The following is a 16,583-nucleotide window of genomic DNA, read 5'->3' on the forward strand; positions in this document are numbered from 1 at the left end:
TAATGACTGGGAATGTGGTTTCTACTGCAGATGAAGTGTTGTAGTGTGAAGTTAATGGCTGGGAATGTGGTTTCTACTGCAGATGAAGTGTTGTAGTGTGAAGTTAATGACTGGGAATGTGGTTTCTACTGCAGATGAAGTGTTGTAGTGTGAAGTTAATGACTGGGAATGTGGTTTCTACTGCAGATGAAGTGTTGTAGTGTGAAGTTAATAACTGGGAATGTGGTTTCTACTGCAGATGAAGTGTTGTAGTGTGAAGTTAATGACTGTGAATGTAGTTTATACTGCAGATGAAGTGTTGTAGTGTGAAGTTAATGACTGTGAATGTGGTTTATACTGCAGATGAAGTGTTGTAGTGTGAAGTTAATGACTGTGAATGTGGTTTCTACTGCAGATGAAGTGTTGTAGTGTGAAGTTAATGACTGGGAATGTGGTTTCTACTGTAGATGAAGTGTTGTAGTGTGAAGTTAATGACTGGGAATGTGGTTTCTACTGCAGATGAAGTGTTGTAGTGTGAAGTTAATAACTGTGAATGTGGTTTCTACTGCAGATGAAGTGTTGTAGTGTGATGTTAATGACTGGGAATGTGGTTTCTACTGCAGATGAAGTGTTGTAGTGTGAAGTTAATGACTGGGAATGTGGTTTCTACTGCAGATGAAGTGTTGTAGTGTGAAGTTAATGACTGGGAATGTGGTTTCTACTGCAGATGAAGTGTTGTAGTGTGAAGTTAATGACTGGGAATGTGGTTTCTACTGCAGATGAAGTGTTGTAGTGTGAAGTTAATGACTGGGAATGTAGTTTATACTGCAGATGAAGTGTTGTAGTGTGAAGTTAATGACTGGGAATGTGGTTTCTACTGCAGATGAAGTGTTGTAGTGTGAAGTTAATGACTGGGAATGTGGTTTCTACTGCAGATGAAGTGTTGTAGTGTGAAGTTAATGACTGGGAATGTGGTTTCTACTGCAGATGAAGTGTTGTAGTGTGAAGTTAATAACTGGGAATGTGGTTTCTACTGCAGATGAAGTGTTGTAGTGTGAAATGCCTCAGTCTTAATCTCTTTTCAGTCCTTTGAGGGTCCTTGGAAAGAAAACCATGTGGTTCAAAGAGAGGCGATTAGTAACGACTAAGGACCAGATGCCAAAAGATGACAAGAACTTCAGTGAGCCATTATAACTTTTGTTTTACAGGCACAATTCACACTTAATTAACGGCCAGATTACGAGTTTTGCGTTATGGCTGCTCGCTAATGACTTGTACGTTATTTCCATTGCATATCTTTTTATAATGTAGGTATTACGAGTCTGAAAACAACCTCGTAACGTGTCACGGTAGCACGACTACTGCGTTTATTTAATAAGCGTAATTACAGGCGCGTTAAACATTCTCCCATAGAGATCAATGCTAAATTAAATAAGCACAGATTTTTCAGCTAACACTCGATCTCGTGAGAAATACACACTGCTCTGTCATATTACGTATACCACATAATGCATAACAAAACACACATGTAATGTACAAACAACAATCGCTCATGCAAAATAGCACATTCACATTACACATTCACAACTGGAAAAAAAAAATAATGCACAACATTTACACTAAACGAGGAATCCATAAATACGTTCAGATCTTGCAACACAGGAAAAAAGAATTGCTCATACACAAACAAAACATTTGCATTAAAGATTACGTAACATTAGCACAAATAAACATTTACACCACTTCACAAATATGAGACCATCACAAATCACCATTTACATTTACAGATACTACTTTTGGACAATGTTATGCAAAACGATCACTATGACATCATCGCATTATACACATTACACAAATACTAACTCAATATGAGCATGCGCAAATTCACACAACTAATACACATTGCACACATACTAATTACTAACGGAGAGATTATGAGTCTTGCATTAGCCTTAAAAAGCAGCGTTGAGAGGTCCCAACGCTGCTTTTTAACGCCCACTGGTATTACGAGTCTGGCAGGTACAGGTGTACCGATCACTTTCATTCCGCGACTCGAGCATACCGAAAATCCACTTACGTCAATTGCGTATCCTATCTTTTTAATGGGATTTGCCTAACGCTGGTATTACGAGTCTTGGAAGAAGTGAGTGGTACAGCCTCTCCTATCAAGACTCGTACCACCTTTAAAAGTCAGTAGTTAAGAGTTTTATGGGCTTACGCTGTAACATAAAACTCTTAACTAAGGTGCTAAAAAGTACATCAACACACATAAACTACCTATTAACCACTAAACCGAGGCCCCCCCCCCATCGGAAACACTAAAATAAAGTTTTTAACCCCTAATCTGCCGACCGGACATCGCCGCCACTGAAATAAATATATTAACCCCTAAACCGCCGCACTCCCGCCTCGCAAACACTAGTTAAATTTGATTAACCCCTAATCTTCCGTCCCTAACATCGCCTACACCTACTTACATTTATTAACTCCTAATCTGCTACCCCAACGTCGCCGCTACTATATTAAATTTATTAACCCCTAAACCTAAGTCTAAACCTAAGTCTAACACCCCCTAACTTAAATATAATTTAAATAAAATGAAATAAAATAACTACAATTAAATAAATAATTCCTATTTAAGACTAAATACTTACCGATAAAATAAACCATAAGATAGCTACAATATAACTAATAGTTACATTTGTATCTATCTTAGGGTTTATATTTATTTTACAGGCAACTTTGTATTTATTTTAACTAGGTACAATAGTTATTAAATAGTTATTAACTATTTAATAACTACCTAGCTAAAATAAATACAAATTTATAAAAAATAAAAAAACTAAGCCGTTATGGCTAAATAAAAATGTGTTAAAAGAAATTAGGAAAAAACGTAGGGCATTTAAATTATTAAAAGAAAATAGTACAGACTCAGCATACAATATTTATAAGGAATGTAACAAAGCATGCAAAAAAGCAATCAAATTAGCCAAAATTGAAAATGAAAAATTAATTGCCAAGGATTCTAAGTCTAACCCTAAAAGGTTCTTTAAGTACATAAATAGCAAAAAATCTAAGAAGGATAATATAGGTACATTAAAATGTGTGGAGGGTAGCATGATAAATAATGACAGGGAGAAGGCTGAGGTACTAAACCAGTTTTTTTCTTCAGTATACACAAGAGAGGAACCATTGAATGATACTTTGGAACAGAATAGAACATGCCAGTCCATACCACTAACTGGGTTTTGTTTAGAGGATATCAGGAAAAAACTAAAAAATATTAAGGTAAATAAAACTCCAGGCCCAGATGGAATACACCCAAGGGTGTTAAGTGAACTTAGCACTGTTATAGACAAACCTTTACTCTTAATTTTTCAAGACTCATTATCCTCAGGCATGGTACCCCAGGATTGGCGTAAAGCTGATGTGGTGCCACTCTTCAAAAAGGGAAGCAGGGATGATCCAGGAAGCTATAGACCAGTTAGTCTGACATCAATAGTGGGGAAGATATTTGAAGGGATTATAAGGGATTATATTGATGAGCATATTTGTGTAAACAAGATTATGAGTTCTAATCAGCATGGCTTTAGGAGAAATAGATCATGTCAAACTAATCTAATTAGATTCTACGAGGAAGTAAGTAAAAATATAGATAAAGGGGAATCAGTTGATGTGATATACTTAGATTTTGCAAAGGCATTTGATACAGTGCCACATGAGAGATTAATGCACAAAATTAAGGGACTGGGAATAGCTGAAAATGTTAGCTCATGGATAAATAACTGGATAAAAGATAGGGAGCAATGAGTAGCAGTAAATGGATCATACTCAGATTGGACAAAGGTAATCAGTGGCGTCCCCCAGGGATCAGTACTGGGCCCTGTTCTTTTTAATATTTTTATAAATGACTTGGAGCAAGGATTAAATAGCGACATCTCTATTTTTGCAGATGATACTAAGTTAAGTAAGGTCATTAGGTCAGAGCAGGATGAACTCTCTTTGCAAAGGGATTTGCTAAAATTAGAACTATGGGCAAGTGAATGGAAAATGAGATTTAATACAGAAAAATGTAAGGTTCTACATTTTGGAAGTAAAAATAAGCAGGCTATGTATTTTTTAAATGGGACAAGACTTAGCCAAACACAGGAGGAAAGGGATTTGGGAGTAGTAATAGATAACAAGCTAAAGATAAGTGCACAATGCAGGGCAGCGGCTTCAAAGGCTAATAAGATACTAGCATGTATTAAAAGAGGCATTGATTCAAGGGAGGAAAGCATAATTCTGTCATTATATAAAGCCCTGGTAAGACCTCACCTTGAGTTTGGAGTGCAGTTCTGGGGACCGATTGCTAAAAAAGATATTGCAGAACTAGAAAAAGTTCAGAGAAGGGCCACAAAGCTAATAAGGGGATTGGAGAAATTAACCTATGAGGAGAGGCTAGCCAAACTGGGTCTGTTCTCTTTAGAAAAAAGGCGCTTGAGAGGTGACATGATTACTTTATATAAATATATTCAAGGCCCATATACAGAGATGGCAGAAGCTCTTTTTATTCCAAGAAAATTGGTTCTGACAAGAGATCATAATTTAAGGTTGGAGGAAAGGAGATTTAATCTCCTGCAACGGAAACGTTTTTTCACTGTAAGAGCAATAAAATTGTGGAACTCATTACCAAAGGAGGTAGTGAATGCCAATACCATAGATACATTTAAAAATAGTCTGGATAAATTTCTGTATATAAACAAAATTCATGGATATGATTGCTAGTATTAAATGGGTCACATTTTAATGGGGTTATTTAAGCTTAACTGGAGCTTTTTGTAAGTATTTTAGATTTGTATAGGTTGAACTCGATGGACTTCAGTCTTTTTTCAACCTTATCTACTATGTTACCTGTAAAATAAATCCTAACCTAAGTTACAATTACACCTAACACTGCACTATCATTAAATAAATTAACTAAATTAACTACAATTAATTACAATTAAATTAAACTAAATTACGAAAAACAACAAACACTAAATTACAGAAAATAATAAAATAATTAAAAACATTTTAAACTAATTACACCTTCTCTAATCCCCCTAATAAAATAAAAAAGCCCACCAAAATAATTAAATTCCCTACCCTATACTAAAATACAAATAGCCCTTAAAGGGCCTTTTGTGGGGCATTGCCCCAAAGTAAGCAGCTCTATTACCTGTAAAAAAAAAAAGACAATACCCCCCCCAACATTAAAACCCACCACCCACACACCCAACCCTACTCTAAAACCCACCCAATCCCCCCTTAAAAAAACTAACACTACCCCCTTGAAGATCACCCTACCTTGAGACGTCTTCACCCAGCTGGGCACAAGTGGACCTCCAGATGGGCAGAAGTCTTCATCCGATCTGGGCAGAAGAGGTCCTCCAAGCGGCAGAAGTCTTCATCCAGACGGCATCTTCTATCTTCATCTATCCGGAGCGGAGCGGGTCCATCTTCAATCCAGCCGACGAGGTTCATCCTCTTCAAACGAAGTCCAAGCGAAGAATGACGGTTCCTTTAAATGATGTCATCCAAGATGGCGTCCCTTGAATTCCAATTGGCTGATAGGATTCTGGGTATGTGGGTTTTAATGTTGGAGGGGGTATTGTCTTTTTTTTTTACAAGTAACAGAGCTGATTACTTTGGGGCAATGCCCCGCAAAAGGCCCTTTTAAGGGCTATTTGTAATTTAGTATAGGGTAGGGAATTTTATTATTTTGGTGGGCTTTTTTATTTTATTAGGGGGATTAGAGTAGGTGTAATTAGTTTAATTTTTTTTAATTATTTTATTATTTTCTGTAATTTAGTGTTTGTTATTTTTCGTAATTTAGTTTATTTAATTTAATTGTAATTAATTGTAGTTAATTTAGTTAATTTATTTAATGATAGTGTAGAGTTAGGTGTAATTGTAACTTAGGTTAGGATTTATTTTAAAGGTAAATTTGTCTTTATTTTAGCTAGGTAGTTATTAAATAGTTAATAACTATTAAATAACTATTGTACCTAGTTAAAATAAATACAAACTTGCCTGTAAAATAAATATAAACCCTAAGATAGATACAATGTAACTATTATTTATATTGTAGCTATCTTATGGTTTATTTTATAGGTAAGTATTTAGTTTTAAATAGGAATTATTGATTTAATTGTAGTTATTTTATTTAGATTTATTTAAATTATATTTAAGTTAGGGGGTGTTAGGGTTAGGTTTAGACTTAGGTTTAGGGGTTAATAAATTTAATATAGTAGCGGCGACGATGGGGGCGGAAGATTGGGGTTAATAAGTGTAGGTAGGTTGCGGCGACGTTAGGGGGAGATTAGGGGTTAATAAATATAATGTAGGTGGCGGCAATGTTGGGGGCAGCAGATTAGTGGTTCACAGGGATAATGTAAGTGGCGGCGGTGTCTGGAGCGGCAGATTAGGGGTTAATAATATAATGCAGGTGTCGGCGATGTCGGGGGCGGCAGATTAGGGGTTAATAAATGTAAGATTAGGGGTGTTTAGACTCTGGGTTCATGTTAGGGTGTTAGGTGTAGACATAAATTTTATTTCCCCATAGGAATCAATGGGGCTGCGTTAGAAGCTGAACGCTGCTTTTTTGCAGATGTTTTTCAAGCTAGCTGCAGGTCTAGGCATTGGAGGGTTTGGTTAGATTTGAGAGTAGAGAGATTGGAGAGTAGAGAGATTTAGTGTGAGTTAGAGTTAGTGAGAGTTAGTTTGTTTGGGTGAGTTTGCAAGTGTTTTGTTCCTACATTCATTATATAAACACATTTACATGCAAACACATTCAATACATATATGCACTTATTACTAACAATACATACACTCCATACCCCATTTCCTCTCATACTACACTCCATACCCCATTCACTTTAAGCCCATACCCCATTCCCTTTAAGCCCATACCCCATTCCCTTTCATCCCATAGGTTTTTGTTTTATTAAACATATTGTTTACATATCCTCAATTTCGTCTTTTTACACATATATGTTTATCTGTTTAATACCCCTTACCCTCTTTTGTTTATATCCCATTCACACTTTCAGCACTTTTTTTACTTTTTGTTCATTATTTTGACCCCCTTTCATTTGGGCACCTTCACATTTTGTTTGAGTATGTCGGGAGGGGGGGATAGGGGGCAGATTAGCCCGGAGCTATTAGAGTACATTACGCAGGAGGCTAGGGCTGAGTTCAGGGATGACCTTGTAGAGGAGGCTAGGCAGGAGAGAGGGAGGGGAAGAGGAACGGGACAGGAAGGGGGAGAGGAACGGGACAGGAAGGGGGAGAGGAACGGGACAGGAAGGGGGAGAGGAATGGGACAAGAAGGGGGAGAGGAAGGGGTGGGTGGACCCAGCCACATTGTTGAAGATGAACAAGTGGCTGGGCCCAGTGGTGTGCAGCGCAGACAGGGAGCTTCATAGTCCGGGGAACAGAGGCTCACATCACATGGGAAGCCCAGGCAGAGGGAGGAGAGATATACCACGGTTGAGAAAGAGGCCATCATCAAGGCTTATATGGAGAGGGCTAGGAGGCTGCAGGCACAGAAGGATAAGAGGAAGCTGTGGATGGAGATCAGGGATGCCGTAAATGCAGTGGGGGGCTATAACAGGGATGTGAAGTCTATCCAGCATCGTTACCAGGACTGCAGAGCTGAACTGAAAAGAAAACTCACAAGGGAGAGGGAATACCTAGCAGGGACCGGTGGCAGTCCGGAAATGATCTTTGAGTTTTCCCGCTGGGAGGAAATGCTGCATCCCAACATCTCCGAGGTGGCCATAGTCAGTATTGGAGGAGTTGATACCGGGAACCTGCCCCTCTCATCTGCCAGTAAGCTCATTTAATAATCTCTTTATATCCACCTCATAGCCCATTAACACGCACAAATTATTTAAGGATATGACTAACCCAATTACGCTTTTTATACATTACATAAACACATTCACAATTACCTTGTGAAAGTTGCATTTCAAGAAAGCTATCACATTAGTATCTAGTCTACAGATTAGGTGTGCATTTAAACAGATTTAAGACAAACACAAAAAGACATTCAGATTGACCATATAGATATGAGAAAGACGGGTTTGCAAATGCTGAAATTGTATCGATTGCTTTTGCTTACAATAGAATTACGAAGGCAGCCTCATTAATACATTAATACACTTTAAAATAGAACATTTACATCTTTATTTGGAACTGTGCTAATATCTCGATTTCTTTCTTTTTACAATATACAGAGTCTGCCCCCGGGGAGGAGGCAGCACAGCACCCACAGGCTTCTCCTTCACCCAGGTATGAGAGTGGTGCAGATGACTCTTCACCTCGGGGAGACATGGAAGACATCCCTGTACCATCATCCCCTGAAGAAGCCCCCGCTGCAGAAAAGATCCCTGCAGCAGCCCCTCATGCACCAGCAGCCCCTAGTGCACCAGCAGCCCGCCGTGCAGCAGCTCCTCCGGAGAACATACCCGCAGAGATAGCAGAGGTGCAGATCTTGACTGATTTCCTAGAGGAGATGCATGCCTCCCGGAGGGAACAGGCGGAAAGCAGAGTCTACCTGATGGGAGTACTGAATGATATTCACGAAGATCAAAGAGAGATTTTGAATACTCTTAAGGATATGTTGCAGGTCCTCCGGGAGGCGCAAAACCCACCATCTGCTCCTGGGCCTCCTCCATCTTCTCCTCTGCCTCAATCTCCTCCTCAGCCTGGTGATCCCTTAACCACTCACAGTACTCCTCCTCCCCCTCTTCCCTAAACATCTACTATGAGAACTCGTCAGAGGGGGCAGTTGCCCCCCCAAAGCCTCAGTCTCGTGGGAAGAGGGGAAGGAAGAGGAAGTAATTTTGTATATATTTTTATTTAATGTGTAATGGATAGGTATGTGATGATGTGGTCTTCTTACACTTGTGGAGCACACTCTGTATTTAATAGGCAGATTGTTTGCAGAGTGTGTTTTACAAGTGTGTGGAGACCACATCATCACATGTTGTTGATTACATTGATTGGTTTTTGCGATGTGATGTCCAAACTGTTCTCCTAGAGGCCTACTTATCAAGCCGTCAACTATGCTGCATTCGACGGCACCAATACGCTCGCCTGAAATCGCCTAACATTGCTGCCGCAGACCTGAATACGCTTTCCATATTTAACAAAAAAGCTGTCAAAAAGCTGCGCATAAAGTACGGGGCGATGAGCAGCAGACTGTTGTTAACTGACAGTCATTGATCTTGCTGCTATTCGGCTTTTTCCCAGCTTTATTTGTATACTGTCACTAAACACTGCCACTATACTAAACTGTTTAACCCCTATCCCTCAGCTCCCGGACCCCGCCACAACTAAATAATAAACTTATTAACCCCTATCCCGCCGCCACCTCCATTATGTTCTTAACCACTAATGCCGCCCCCTACACCGCCGCCACCTACATTATGTTCTTAACCCCTAATCTGCCGCCCCCTACACCGCCGCCACCTACATTATGTTCTTAACCCCTAATCTGCCGCCCCCTACACCGCAGCTACCTACATTATGTTATTAACCCCTATCCTGCCGCTCTTGGAGCCCACCGCAACTAAATAAAGTTATTAAACCCTAAACCGCCAGCCCCCCACATCGCCATAAACTAAATTAACCTATTAACCCCTAAACCTAACAACCTGCTAACTGTACATTAAATATTAACTCATCCCTATCTTATAATAAATGTAAACTTACCTTTAGATTTACATTAAACTATATTAAACTATTAATTAATCTACCCTAACTATTATACTAAATTACATTAAGCTATATTAAACTAATAATTAATCTACCCTAAATTTTATACTAAAATTAAATTATACTACAAATAAAAATAACAATCTTATTTATTTAAACACCTAACCCTACTCAAATAATTTAAATCTACACTAAAAAAATTACTAAGTTACAAAAAAACAACAAAGACTAAGCTACACTAAAAAATAAACACTAAGTTACATAAAATATAAAAAAAAAACCTAGCCTACAATAAACTACAAATAGCCCTTAAAAGGGCCTTTTGCGGGTCATTGAACCAAAGAAATCTGCTCTTTTACCTGTAAGTAAAAATACAAATAACCCCCCAACAGTAAAACCCATCACCCACACAACCAACCCCCCCAAATAAAAACATAACTAAAAAAACCTAAGCTCCCCATTGCCTGAAAAGGGCATTTGGATGGTCATTGCCCTTTAAATGGCATTTAGCTCTATTGCAGCCCAAACCCTAATCTAAAACTAAAACCCACCCAATAAACCCTTAAAAAATCCTAACACTAACCCCTGAAGATTCTCTTAGAGTTTTGAAGATCCAACATCCATCCTCCAAGAAGCCGGCAGAAGTCTTCATCCAAGCGGCCGAAGTCTTCCTCCAAGCCCGCAGAAGTCTTCATCCAGACGGCATCTTTTATCTTCATCCATCCTGCGCGGGGCAGCTCCATCTTCAAGACATCTGACGCGGAGCATCCTCTTCGTTTGACGTCTTATTCCCGAATGAAGGTTCCTTTAAATGACGTCATCCAAAAATGGTGTCCCTTAGATTCCGATTGGTTGATAGAATTCTATCAGCCAATCGGAATTAAGGTTGAAAAAATCCTATGGGCTGTTGCAATCAGCCAATAGGATTGAGCTTGCATTCTATTGGCTATTCCAATCAGCCAATAGAATGCAAGCTCAATCATTATAGCTGATTGGAACAGCCAATAGGATAAAAGCTCAATCCTATTGGCTGATTGCAACAGCCAATAGGATTTTTTCAACCTTAATTCCGATTGGCTGATAGAATTCTATCAGCCAATCGCAATCTAAGGGACGCCATCTTGGATGACGTCATTTAAAGGAACCTTCATTCAGGAAGAAGACGTCGAACGAAGAGGATGCTCCGCGTTGGATGTCTTGAAGATGGAGTCGCTCCGCGCTGGATGAAGATAGAAGATGCCGTCTTGGTGAAGACTTCTGCGGGCTTGGAGGAAGACTTTGGCTGCTTGGATGAAGACTTCTGCCAGCTTCTTGGAGGATGGATGTCTGATCTTCAAAACTGTAAGTGAATCTTCAGGGGTTAGTGTTAGGATTTTTAAAGGGTTCATTGGGTGGGTTTTAGTTTTAGATTAGGGTTTGGGCTGCAATAGAGCTAAATGCCCTTTTAAGGGCAATGCCCATCCAAATGTGTTTTTCAGGGCAATGGGAACTTAGGTTTTTTTAGTTAGGTTTTTATTTGGGGGGGGGGGGGTTGGTTGTGTGGGTGGTGTGTTTTACTGTTGGGGGGTATTTATATTTTTTATTTACAGTTAAAAGAGCTGATTTCTTTGGGGCAATGCCCTGCAAAAGGCCCTTTTAAGGGCTATTTGTAGTTTATTGTAGGCTAGGTTTTTTTTTATTTTGGGGGGGGGCTTTTTTATTTTCATAGGGCCCTTAGAATAGGTGTAATTTGCTTAAATCTTTGATAATTTCTTTTATATTTTTTTCTAACTTAGTGTTTATTTTTTTGTATAACTTAGTGTTTGTTATTTTTTGTAACTTAGTATTTTTTTAGTGTAGATTTAAATTATTTGAGTAGGGTTAGGTGTTTAAATATATAATATAGTTAATTTAATTTGTAGTTTAATGTAATTTTAGTATAACAGGGTAGATAAATTATTAATTTAATATAATTTAATGTAATTTAGTATAATAGTTGGGGTAGATTAATTATTAATTTAATATAGTTTAATGTAAATTAGTATAATAGTTAGGGTAGATTATTATTAATTTAATATAGTTTAAGGTAATTTAGTATAATAGTTAGGGTAGATTAATTAATAGTTAAATATAGTTTAATGTAATTTAGTATAATAGTTAGGGTAGGTTAATTAGTAGTTTAATATAGTTTAATTTAAATCTAAAGGTAAGTTTTAATTTATTATAATATAGGGATGAGTTAATATTTCATATAAAGTTAGCGGGTTGTTAGGTTTAGGGGTTAATAGTTTAATTTAGTTTATGGCAATGTGGGGGGCTGGTGGTTTAGGGGTTAATAGGTTTAGTAAGTGGTAGTGATGTGGGAGGCCAGGGGTTTAGGGGTTAATACATTTATTTGATTGTGGTGGGGCCCGGGAGTGGCGGGATAGGGGTTAATTACTTTATGTAGGTGGCGGCGGTGTCAGGAGCGGTAGAATAGGGGTTAATAAGTATAATGTAAGTGGCGGTGGTGTAGGGGCAGAAGATTAGGGGTTAATAAGTATAATGTAGGTGGCGGCGGTATAGGGGACGGCAGATTAGGGGTGTTTAGACTCGGGGTATATGTTAGGATGTTAGGTGCAAACATAACTTTTATTCTCCCGTAGGAATCAATGGGATATCAGGCAGCAGATAACCTTTGATTCCTATGGCATTGAAAACCAGGTACGCTGGGCCGGAAAAGTGGCGAGCGGACCTGCTAGGAATTTGTTAACTAGCAAAAGTAGTCTGATAGTGCCAAATTTGCATTTGGAACATCTGTAGTGACGTAAGCATCAATCTGTGTCGGACTGAGACTGGCGAATCGTATGTTACGTCACAAATTTCTACTTTTGCTGGTCTGTAGGCTTTGATAAATAAGGGGAATCAGGCTCGCCACAATTACGCTGCGGAATTCCAGCGTATTTGCGGTTGACGTCTTGATAAATAGGCCTCCTAATCTCAAACAAAATGACCATTACAATTATACATGATGGCGTATCACTGTTTTGATGTCAACAACACAGCTTAAAGGGACAGTCATAACATGAATTATTGTTGATTACAAAGAAAACACTTTAATATGCATTATCAAGTTTTGAATAACAAGACTTATAGAAATACACGTTTTACTCGGCAAAATGACCCCTTATTTCAGTTCTTTTGACAGACTGGCATTTCAGCCAATCAGTGATGAATCCAGGGTAACTATACTGCATGAGCTCATTGTTTTCTATATGAAGCACATTAACTAATGCCTTCTAGTGGTCCAAATGCATTCAGATTAGATGCACTCATTAAGGTCTAAGAAATGAGCAGATGGACCTCCTAGCTTTAGCTTTCAACTAAGAACACTAAGAGAACAAAGATACATTGGGGATAAAAGTTTAAGAGACTTTAGAACAAAATTGCATTTTTTAATATTTAAATCATTAATGTTTTGCTTGACTTGACTGTCCCTTTAAACAAGAACATATGCTAACATATACTAATCCTTAGGGCTTGTTGGTATATCTACACGTACTTGTTAAAACAAGAAAATATTAGAATAGGATACTAAGCGTGTATGCCATATTTCTCTCGACGTGTTAAATTAAGTCTATTTTATTAAAGCTACATTATAATGTTTGCATTATTTAAGAAAGACATTTCATTTAGAAGGAATCTGGTTTCATGTCCTTTTAAGAGTTACATTAGAAATATATGCTCAAAGTACTATATTTGGAGATTAACAATGTGGAAGCCATACATGACACGATACTGAGCATTTACATTAAGAAAAAAGATCAGGACATAACATCTAGAATAAGTAGACTACTCATATATTTATCATATGATAAAGGTCAATGCATATTGATTACTTTATTCAAATACAAAAGCTCATCTTTAGGAATTATATATGTATAAAATTCAACACAACACAGTAATAATTTAGTAAAATGAAAATCTTGTTGACAAACATATTAAACAAGATGGAGTATATTCATGGATTTGCACTTGCCTCAAATTATATTATGCATGAAAACAATTTGCCTTCATTCGTTTCTTCAAGGAGACAGCCATCCAAACAGATTTCTCTGTTCTTTATCAGATATGGTTAAACAATGTACATGATTGACACAATCCATAATCCAAGAAAGTCATGGTTTTAAACTAGTGTTCTCATTTGCAAACGTTGGTTACATGGAAAGTAAAATATTGCAGGACAACGTAATCCAATCAGACGGATTTAACACCTTGGGATGTGATGTCTTAAGCATGGCGCATCCGAGATCACGTAAAAACTTCATCCAATCAAAGGCGCATCCGAGATCGCGTAAAAACGACATTCGATCAAAGGACTCATTTTACAGCTTTGCATGTGACGTCTTAAGCAACATGGTACATTCGAGATCGCGTAAAAACGGCATCCAATCAAAGGAGAAATTTTACATCTTTGCATCTTAATAAGAAACGGATTTATATTTTAAAAAACTAGTATGTGCTATATTGTTATCTATGAATGTCACGCTAGATAACGTAATACTGTGATATATGAAATATAATCCATTGTTGGTAATAAGGATATATTTCATTAGAATAGGAGTATTCCGAACTATTTAGGAAGCAGCAGGGTTTAATGGGCATAAAACCCACAATTTATGTTATACTATTATGTAATGATATTATTTTAATTTGATTCTTTATATTGTTATCTTTTGATGAAATGTGTTTCGAGGTAATCTCAAGACAAGAGCAGCAAAAAACCTATGTTCTAAATGCTGTTTGGTTGCTACATATATATACCGATTGTTATTGGTTCACCTATGTGTTTATTTAGAAACCATTAGTGCACTGCTGCTCCTTAAAAAAAATGATACAAAGAGACTGAAGCAAATTTGAGAATTTATGGAAAGAAAATATTTTTACAATAGTATGTTATACATAAATGATAAAATAAATTATTGTGTTTCATTTCCCTTTAAAGAGAAATAATGCTACGTGATACATTATGAAAATGTGGATTGGTTATACATCACATGTTACCTATAGCTCTGGTGTCCATCTTTACGTTTTAAAAAGGGGCACATGAGAAATACAAATGTCAGGGATGTTTTCAGAGTTGTTTAAAGAATTTGTTGGAATAAGAATATGAACGCATGTATTTATCAGATGTCTCACTTATTCAAGCGGAAATATGGTCAGCCTCCCTATAACAATATATCGTTGGATAATTAAAGAGAAACAATAATAATAGAAAGATATTAATCAGCTAAAATATGTGCATTACACACAGTGATTTCTTTTGTTAGACTACTACAATAAGATATAAGTGAAATTGGAATACATGTGCTGTCAACATTAAACTAATAGTCTGTTTTAAACATATTATATGTCTATGTTGATGTAAAAAGTAAATAAATACATTAGAAATGCAGATCCATTAATTAAGAATTGTGGTCAGCATCACTTAAAGGGACATGAAATACAAACAATTAAGTTCAGGATTCACAGAGAGGATACTTGTTCCATCAACTTCAAAATTTACATTGGTTATCTCATTAGTTTAATAATCTTGGGATCATTATTTTAAAGGTCCATCAATGCACTAATAGTCTCTAAATGAACACATGGATAAGCCAATAACAACCAATATATGTATATATATGCAACCAACAATCAACATCTAGAACTTAGGTTCTCTGCTACTCATGATCTTGCAAAGATAAACCTTTCAGCAAAGTATATCCAGAAAATTAAGCAAATTAAATAAGATGTAAATATGATATTTATTTAAAATTGTATTATATATCTGAATAATGAAAGACCATTTTTTGGTTTCCTGTCCCTTTAAGGATTTACCACATAAAATATAGATTTTAATAAATTACATACATAAATAAAGATGAAAAATAATATATTAATGACTTTCTTTTTATTATGTCATAAAACATAAGTCATATTGATAAATCAGCCCCATTGGAGCCATCTGACAAGGTAACATAGTGCATCACAGTCCTTGGAGGTGTCAGGGTGCCAGGAATCAGACTGAGACAAGAAGTGCAAAAATTATCACACCTTTATTAATAGCAAAAAAATAATAAAAAGTCCACAAGTCAAATAACAAGCCAGGAATCAAAACCAGAACTGTTAGTCAGACAAGCTGAGTCAGGAGTCAAAGCGAATAGTCAGATGAGCCGGAATCAGGAACAAGGAGAACAGTAGAATCAGGAACAAGCCAGAGATCAGGAACCAGGAGGGACGTCAGACAGCCAGATAATACACAGGAGCTATCACAAACAGGTCTGAGACAACGCAAGGGCAAAGCATACTGAACAGAGGCCCTTTAAATAATAAGTGATGACATCACAATTCTGAGACTGCATCCTGTCTCACATGGATGATGTACACCAGTCTGGCCATAAAAGGAAGTGCAGGAAATGAGCAGCATCACACAGTATGCATCAGAGTCAGGAAGAGAGGTGAGTAAAATGGCTGCCAGCAGCACATGGCAAACAGATCAGGGAAAAAATTCTGACATTATTCTCCCCACAACGTCCCCTCCCCCGCGGGAGGACAAAAGGCTTATTGGGGAAATGGGCATGGAAGGAACGGAGGAGGGCGGGAGCATGAACATCAGAGGAGGGAACCCATGAACGCTCCTCCAGACCGTAGCCACTCCAGTGAACCAAATACTGTACGCGGCCCCTGGACATACGAGAGTCAATAATGCTGCTGACCTCATACTCCTCCTGGTTGTCAACAAAGATAGGGCAGGGACGAGGCAACACAGTGGTAAACCAATTACAAACCAATGGTTTCAAGAGGGAGACATGAAAAACATTGGAGATGCGCATTTCAGGAGGAAGGTCATGAGTGTAGGC

General features: G+C 37.6%; 1 protein-coding gene across 1 annotated transcript in view; it reads right to left on the reverse strand.

The window, feature by feature from the left end:
- Positions 1–1,547: 1,547 nt before the first annotated feature.
- ARFIP2 (ADP ribosylation factor interacting protein 2) overlaps positions 1,548–16,583 on the reverse strand; it is a 460,071-nt gene continuing 445,035 nt past the window's right edge. Inside the window, exon 8 of the mRNA XM_053705691.1 lies at positions 1,548–1,566. Coding sequence (XP_053561666.1) covers positions 1,548–1,566 — 19 coding nt within the window. The remainder of the gene's footprint in view (positions 1,567–16,583) is intronic.

Source organism: Bombina bombina, chromosome 3, assembly GCF_027579735.1.
Source record: "Bombina bombina isolate aBomBom1 chromosome 3, aBomBom1.pri, whole genome shotgun sequence".
NCBI classification, from domain to species: Eukaryota; Metazoa; Chordata; class Amphibia; order Anura; family Bombinatoridae; genus Bombina; species Bombina bombina.